We start from the raw sequence: 9,073 nt of genomic DNA on the forward strand, positions 1-9,073 counted from the left end.
TGGAGCCGTTTATCACTACTCTTTGTTTCCTGTCATCCAACCAACTTTCAATCCAAGTTAGTACTTTGCCACCAATACCATGCACCCTAATTTTGCTCACTAACCTCCTAAGTGGGACTTTATCAAAAGCTTTCTGAAAGTCCAGGTACACTACATCTGCTGTATCACCCTCATCCATCTTCAGAGTTACATCCTCAAAAAATTCCAGAAGATTAGTCAAGTATGATTTCCCCTTCATAAATCCATGCTGACTCCGACCTATCCTGTTACTACTACCCAGATGTGTCGTAATTTCATCCTTTATAATAGACTCCAGCATCTTTCCCACCACTGAGGTCAGACTAACTGATCTATAATTTCCTGCTTTCTCTCTCCCACCTTTCTTAAAAAGTGGTACAACATTAGCCACTTTCCAATTCGCAGGAACTGATCCCGAATCTATCGAACTCTGGAAAATAATCACCAATGCATCCACCATTTCTCGAGCCACCTCCTTCACTACCCTGAGATGTAGACCATCAGGCCCCGGGGACTTATTAACCTTCAGACCTAACAGTCTCAGTTGATAGATGAAAAGCATTTCCTGATAAAGTTTTGTACATCTAGTGTCAGAAACCTCTGGAACAGTTATTATGATTTGTACTTTACTGCATAGTTAACAGAGAAAAATACTATAAGGCATTTGACAATCAAGGCCAGGAGACCAAGACCAAGCTCAAGCAGAAGTAGCCACTGGACAAGCCACATACATGCTCCATATTTCTATCGTGTCTTAGGATACACCCAATTTCATCACATGAACTGTTCACTGGTAACTGAAAGGATTCTGCTCAGGCTTATTGTGATTCCTACTTATCATGCAAGAAAAAAGATGTATCCATCTATTTGGGATATATTGAGATATTTGCTAGACATGTAGAAAGCACAATATAATAACAAATTGCAAAGATCTATACATAATAATCCTATGAATGAACTTTCCTCTGAATCACACAAAATATTCCATTGTCTTTTTCCTGTGTTGTGAAATCTGAATACTGTGCCATGCTTTTCATCTATCAACTGAGACAGGCAACTTTTCTCTAGATCTCTGACAATTCCATCTTAAGTTGCTTGCTGGAAAATTTGTAATAATAACTTGAGGTAATATACTGTGTGGGCATCATCTAAGATGTCATGGTTCTGATCAATATGCTTGGCATATAACCTGGATGTGAAAATAAAGAAAAACTCATGAATCAAATGTGAGCAGCAGGTTTGGCCATTTTAACATTTCTTATAATTACTTGGGTTTCATTTTCCATTTTCTTGATGCTTAAATTAATTTATACAGAAATTGTTCATTTGAGCTCAAAACTGTTTACGCAGATAGAATACCACAGGTGTACTAAATTTCATTGAACATACTTTCAAATCACTCTGGGGAATTAATTTACCGAGAATGGTTTGATAATATGTTCAAATGGTTTTAATAATTAACATCACTCCTTGATTCTTTATAAAACTTACTCATGAAGCAGTGGTCGAACTACAGTGGCTCCATAAACATTGGCCTTGTGAAAGAGTGTATAGAGGTAAGGAAGCAATGTATATCGAATATTCAAGTAATGCCTGGAACTGTTCACTAAAAGGGAGTCTTCGCCATAATAGGCAGGATCTTGAGGCTAAAAGGCAAGATTTGTATGAAAATGAAGATTGTTTTTATTCTCATTATGAATTAAGTCTAATCTTATGTCACACTACTTTTGAGTCAGTATACATTTTCATAAGTTGCATTTTCTACTATTGCCAATAAATATTCATTCTCAACTCACTTTGTAGTTCTCAGCATTGTGGTTCCTACAAAATGGATAAAATGCTCCAACCTGCATCCATCTCCTACATAGTTCTTCAGGTGAATCATCAAAGAAACCACAAATATCTGCTCCTATCTGTTGAAAGGAAGAACAATTGTGACTCTTTCAGTTCTTCAATAGGTTGAGACTGTTCAGTTTCTATAAGCAGTTAATCTGTCCATATGCAATCCATATTATGACTGACATTTTGTGATCTTGATAATGTGCCAAATACTGCATGGAAAGGATTTGTCATCAAAACATATAACCATTTGAATGTCGCTTTTCTGGATTTTACTGAAAGGGATCTGGGAGTGCTAGTCCAGGGTTCTCTAAAGGTAAACATGCAGGTTGAGTCCGTGATTAAGAAAGCGAATGCAATGTTGTCTCTTATCTCAAGAGGGTTGGAATATAAAAGCAGAGATGTACTACTAAGACTTTATAAAGCTCTGGTTAGGCCCCATTTGGAGTACTGTGTCCAGTTTTGGTCCCCACACCTCAGGAAGGACATACTGGCACTGGAACGTGTCCAGCGGAGATTCACACGGATGATCCCTGGAATGACAGGTCTAACATATGAGGAACGGCTGAGGATACTGGGATTGTATTCGTTGGAGTTTAGAAGATTAAGGGGAGACTTAATAGAGACGTACAAAATAATACATGGCTTGGAAAAGGTGGATGCTAGGAAATTGTTTCAGTTAAACGAGGAGACTAGGACCCGTGGACACAGCCTTAGAATTAGAGGGGGTCATTTCAGAACAGAAATGCGGAGGCATTTCTTCAGCCAGAGAGTGGTGGGCCTGTGGAATTCATTGCCACGGAGTGCAGTGGAAGCCGGGACGCTAAATGTCTTCAAGGCCGAGATTGATAGATTCTTGTTGTCTCGAGGAATTAAGGGCTACGGGGAGAACGCTGGTAAGTGGAGCTGAAATGCGCATCAGCCATGATTGAATGGCGGAGTGGACTTGATGGGCCGAATGGCCTTACTTCCACTCCTATGTCTTATGGTCTTATGGTCTTATACTGTCAATTTGGCTGACATATGCTTAAATTAACTTACATATGGAAAACCAAAAAGATTAAACTCAAGCATCCCAGGAATTGCCCACTTGATGTCATTCCAGTTTGCTGCATTATCTCCCAGCCAGTGTCCTGAGTAACTTCCTGACCCAGCAAATGTTGATCGAGATAGAATAATGCTTCTTTTTCCAGGAAACACATGGTTAATTACTCTGCAATGTCAAGCAAAGGGTTTTTTTTTTGTTATAATGTTGTAAAGACCAGTTCTTTTTGTTCCAAACTTTGCCTGTGGACTAAAGAAAGGAAATTGTTCAAAGAGATTCTTGCCATTCTAAAAATTATATTTACAGAACCACATTGTGAATGGTATACAAACTTACATTTGTTCCTAGAACAGAGACAGTAAACCTGGACATTATAGAGCCAATAATTCTCAATGAACAATTATTTGGCAGCAATATTTTATTTTTAATTGTATGATTCCAGGAATAGTAGGGCTTGTAGTGATTGTGGGAAAAGCGCAGCAGGTCAGGCAGCATCCAAGGAGCAAGAGAATCGCGTTTCGGGCATGAGCCCTTCTTGTAGTGATTGTAACAAGATCAACCAGATGGACCTCATAGAATAGGAGTCCTCTGATTGGGGCTGTTAATCTGGTGTCACCAGGGAGCCCTGGCTGACAGATAAAAGCAGGTGCGTCAGACATCCTGTTCACTCTGTCAGCTGGCTCTGGGACCTGGATCAGTGTCAAGGATGTCTAAATAAAGGGTGATGTGGTGACAGGATATTGGTTTCTATTGAGTTATTTCAGTGGTAATATAAGAGAAGAGCACATTCCTCAAGAAAGTCACTCGCAATAGTCACCTTTGCGTTGGGATAAGCATTTCTGGCATCATGCCATTATTTGGGAAGCATGACTCATTCAATCCTGCCATGGAAGACTGCGCCCAGTATGTGAAAAGAATGCATTATTTTTCCAGGAAAATGACACTGGGGCAGATGAAATGCAAGGAGTAATTCTCCTGATGGTTTGTCAATCTGCAGCTTTTTCGGTTATAGAATGTAACTTTCCCTGAGGCACCAAATGCTAAAACCTTTCAAGAGTCGATGGGTTTAGTTGAGGAGTTTCATCACCCCAAGCCTCCTCTAATTCTGAAATGTTACTGGTTTTACTTGGCAATTCAAGGAGTTGGGGAATCTTATTGATATTTTTGACTAGGTTAAGGTAACTGGCTGAGGCATATGACTTTGGTTTATCCCTTAATGGGATTCTGAGACATCATTTGGTATGATGGATTAATGATATAACGATGCAAAAGCACACGTTAGCTGAATCCCAATTCATCTTCAAACAGGCACTACAGCTGGCTTTACTATTGGAAAATGTAGCAAATGGAGTACGAGTTGGGGACCCTGCAGATTTGTGGAAATGCTTCCTGGTCAACATGCAAGGTGGTCTTGGCTCCTTTGATAATCTATAGAGCTTCCTGAAAAATGTCTAGGTATTTAAATAGTACGCCACTCAGGCAGCCATTTTCTAATCAAAAATTTGTTGAGCCAATCCAGGTGAATCTTTCTGCATCAATTTGCTAGGTATTCCGATAGAAGCGGACACCCTCATCTGGCCGACTGAGTTTGGGGAACTCCAGTTGAGTGAAGGCAATTGCACAGCCTCACTCAGGACATATCCTGAACAGAGGAGCTCTAGGCAATCCCATAGCAGACCCCAAAACAAAGTGAAGCTTCAGCAAAATTCAGTTAAAATTTTCTTCAGGATCTGGCCAGCAAGCCATTCTTATTGCTGCCAGTATGCGGACTCAAGACAGCAAAAGAATCTCAAAGGACCAAAATTAAGTAAAAAAACTCATAGGGCAGTATTCAGGAGAGTACATGCCCTGGAAAGTCTATCTACATCTTTTTTGTAATAGTTAAATTGTTTAGCAACATCCTAATCAGAACCAATCAAAATGAAAATCTTGTCAATTGGTCACCTGGTTCTGGTGGAGGTCAATGCTGGTGTGGCTGTATCAGTGAATGCAGAACCAGTCTTCAACAAAATTCACCCTTAAATTTGTTCAAGAACTTGGCTAGACTGAGAATCTATACCATGGAAGCTTTACTGATTAAAGGTGCAACTTCAGTTCCGGTCTCTTATGAGAAGCAGCTGGCACAGTTACCACTTATTGTCGTAAAAGACTGAGGCTGAAGCTTGATGAGGTGATATTAGTTGAGAAAGATTCACCTAGATTGGCTCAACATTTTTTTTATTAGAAAATGACTGCCTGAGTGAAGTCCTAATTAAATACCTAGAAGATTTTCAGGAAGGTCTATGGACTGTCAAAGGAGTCAAGGCCACCTTGCATACTGACCAGGAAGCAATTCCATGATCTTGCAAAGCCCGCCCAGTGCCATTTGCCTTATGGGCAACAGTAGAGGCAGAAATCAGGAGGATGGAAAGCAAAGGAATCATCAAACCTGTCCAGTTTGCAGAATGGGCAGCACTGGTCATACCAATTGTGAAGCCTGATGGGTTGGTTCATCTTGGTGGGGATATTAGAAATGGTAACCTGCTTTTTGATCCCCACATAGAGGATTTATGCACAAAGCTGGCAGGGGGCTGCCCTTCATGAAGCTGGACATGAGCCATGCATACCTGGAATTGCAGTTAGATGAGCATTCCCAGACGTATGCTACAATTCATACCCATAAGGATTTGTACCAATATACAAGACTGCCAGTTGGGGATGAACTCAGATTTCTCCAGTTTCCTCATTTCCCCTCCCCCCACCTTGTCTCAGTCCCAACCCTCGAACTCAGCACCACCTTCCTAACCTGCAATCTTCTTTCTGACATCTCCGCCCCCACTCCCACTCTGGCCTATCACCCTCACCTTAACCTCCTTCCACCTATCGCATTTCCAACGCCCCTCCCCCAAGTCCCTCCTCCCTACCTTTTATCTTAGCCTGCTGGGCACATTTTCCTCATTCCTGAAGAAGGGTTCATGCCCAAAACGTCGATTCTCCTGCTCCTTGGATGCTGCCTGACCTGCTGCGCTTTTCCAGCAACACATTTTCAGCTCTACCATCAGCCTGTGCCATTTTTCAGTGGATGATGGAGAACATTTTACTAAGGCCTTCCAGGTGGCCATTTATCTAGATGATGTGTTGATAACATGGAAAACCAATAAAGAGCTCTTAGAGAACTTGGACATCATCCTTAGATGTTTCTCTCAGGCAAGTGTATATCTTAGAAAGGAAAAATGCATGTTTCAGGCACCCCAAGTGACATACTTTGGTTAGAGTTCACAAGACCAGATTACACCCTTTGGAAGATAAAGTAACAATGATCAAAGATGCCCCAGCTCCCATGTCCGTTCCAGATCTTAGGTCTTTCCTTGGCTTGGAGACTTATTCAGGAAAGTTCATAGATAATGTGGCCTACATCCTGGTATCTTTGCATCAACTCTTAAAGGGTCAGACTTGAGTAGCCAAGCCATAGCTTTCATGGAGGTGAAGAAACATCCTCTATCATCCCCTAAGGTGTTGGCATGTTACAATCTCAAGTGTGATATGGTATCAACATGGAATGCCTTCCCATATGGCATTGTAGCTTATAAGTGGCCCAATTGCATATGCATCCAGGACTTCGGCAATTTCATTGCATAAATATGCCCAGATAGAGAAGGAAGGTATGGGGGTCATATTTGGAGTCAGGAAGTTCCACCAATACCTTTATGGATGCCAATCTGTAATAATAACAGACGATAAACCCTTACTAGGTCCAATTAAAGAGGATATGGCAGTGCCACCCATCGGGCCCAATGCTGAATTCAGCTGAAGCTAGTACCAAGTCCATATAATTACGTATTGGAACACCACCTGGGAGGTCAAGTAGTAAATGCAGATGCATTGATCTGCCTTCTGCTGGCAGATACACTACCAGAATAGTCTAGGGACTTTCAAAGGAGCCAAGGCCACGTTGCACATTGATCAGGAAGCAATTTCACCAGTGATATCACTACTGGAAGAGTTCATAATTGTTATAAATGTTCTAGACAACTTCCAGTCATAGGTGGCAATATCAGATTTTGGACACAGAAAAATCCAGTCCTGGCAAAACTGAAACAGCCAATGGTGATAGAGAAACCAAAGGGCCATCACAACCAGAATTTAAATATTTTCAGACCCAGAAAGACCAGATCACAGCAGAGGATAGTAAGTTCTCATGGGAGACGAGAGTGATTGTCCCGAATAAAGGTCGCCGCCAGATATTGGCTGAACTCTACCAAGATCATTGAGCGGTGTCCAAAATGAAGATTTTGGCAATAAATTATGCCTGGTGGCCACGACTGGATGCAGACATTTGTGGGGCAGTGCCCAGAGTTCCAACAAGGACAACAATTACTGTCAGCAGCTTCCCCAAATTCATGGGAATGGCCAGATAAACCCAGGACATCAGTTACATATCGACTATGCAGGTGTTTTCATGAGCTCAATGTTCTTAGACATTAGGGATACCTTCTCAAAGTGGCTGGAAATGCAGAGAAGAAATTTGGAAGAGACAATAGAAGAACTGTGTGCATCTTTTGTAACATAGACTCCCAGAAATGTTGGTCACAGAAAACAGGCCATTGTCTACGAGAAGGGAAATTGAGTATTTCCGAAAGTCAAATGGTGTTCGCTCTGCAAGGACAGCTCCATATCATCCACCATCCAATGGTCTGACAGAAAAAGCTGTCCAAACTTTAAAGGCAGCTTTAAAGAAACAAACTATAGCTTCACTAGATACCAAATTGTCCCAGTTCCTATTTGATTATAGGATCACCTCTCATGCAACTACATTGATAGCTCCAGCAGAGTTGCTAATAGGGAGAAGACTCTGTATCAGATTAAAGCTGATCTTCCTGTTCCTGGTGGGAGGTGGTGGTGTGAAACAGCACAAGGAATGCCAAAGCTGGAAACAAGACTCTGCAAAGCAAGAGAAACGGTTTACTTCAGGGCAGGAAATTTGGTGTTAGAACCATGGGAAACACTTGCATGAGTAAGAGGCATATTCGATGCGAGACCAGTGATGTGTAAAGTTCAGATAGTGGTGATAGTCCTGAACAAGCTCAGGAACCGTATGAAATCAGCAAACTTGCAAACAGTGTAGGAACAAAATATATCCAGTTCCTCAACTGCCTTTCAGGTTGTTCTGGAACCTTCTCCTGGGAATCTGGGATGGACACAGTGGACATCGCTGCCTCAATGCCTTTGCTGCCTGAAGAAGAGAACTAATTTCTCCTGTGATGTTCCGAGCGCAAGAGGCAAGCAATTGTGCATTACACGCCACCCTGTATCATAAGCAGAGAAACAGGCCCAGTGTTAAATCACTGCAGCAGGAGCTGCAAAAAAAACACTGGCTTATGTCTTTGGATTCAGAGGGGCAGGGGTATAATAATTGTAATGAGGGCAGCCAGATGGACCTCATAGAATAGGCATTCCCTGATTGGAGCTATTCATCTGGTCTAATCAGGGAGCCCGGCTTGACAGATAACAACAGGAGTGTCAGACATCCTGTTCACTTTGAGCGCTGGCTCTGAGAGGGCTGGATTATTGTCAAGGACTCTCCACAAGTAAATAAAGAGTGACTTAGCAATGGGATACCAACCTCTGTGGAGTTATTTCAGAGCTTGCTTTCTAGTTCTCTACGCCAATGAGTTGTGACAATATGGGCAGGAATTATTACATTACAGCAAGGATTCATGATGTATATGCATGTCTTCTATACTGAAATCTCAACATTCTAGGGTTTATCATTGACCAGAAAGTGAACTGGACTGGCCAAAATAATCCTATGGCTATATGACAAGGTCAGAGGCTATGAATCTGGAGAACCTGACTTACTTTCTAACTGGAAATGTGTTGCTGGAAAAGCGCAGCAGGTCAGGCAGCATCCAGGGAACAGGAGAATCGACGTTTCGGGCATAAGCCCTTCTTCAGGAATGAGGAAAGTTTGTCCAGCAGGCTAAGATAAAAGGTAGGGAGGAGGGACTTGGGGGAGGGGCGTCGGAAATGTGATAGGTACTACAAACAAACCATTATCTCCCAGACCGTCCATAACCTCATCACCTCGGGGGATCTCCCATCCACCACCTCCAACCTCATAGTCCCACAACCCCGCACCGCCCGTTTCTACCTCCTGCCCAAAATCCACAAACCTGACTGCCCCGGCCGATC

The 9,073-nt window shown here is 42.2% G+C and overlaps 1 protein-coding gene across 1 annotated transcript in view; it reads right to left on the reverse strand.

Annotated features, from left to right (window-relative positions):
- The window catches only part of si (sucrase-isomaltase (alpha-glucosidase)), a 150,265-nt gene that overhangs the window by 87,754 nt on the left and 53,438 nt on the right, over positions 1–9,073 (reverse strand). Inside the window, exons 16-18 of the mRNA XM_043703005.1 lie at positions 2,899–3,070; positions 1,815–1,931; positions 1,510–1,664 (exon numbers count right to left, since the gene is read on the reverse strand). Of these exons, the coding sequence (XP_043558940.1) occupies positions 1,510–1,664; positions 1,815–1,931; positions 2,899–3,070 (444 nt within the window). The remainder of the gene's footprint in view (positions 1–1,509; positions 1,665–1,814; positions 1,932–2,898; positions 3,071–9,073) is intronic.

Source organism: Chiloscyllium plagiosum, chromosome 13 (genome assembly GCF_004010195.1).
Source record: "Chiloscyllium plagiosum isolate BGI_BamShark_2017 chromosome 13, ASM401019v2, whole genome shotgun sequence".
Taxonomy (NCBI): Eukaryota; Metazoa; Chordata; class Chondrichthyes; order Orectolobiformes; family Hemiscylliidae; genus Chiloscyllium; species Chiloscyllium plagiosum.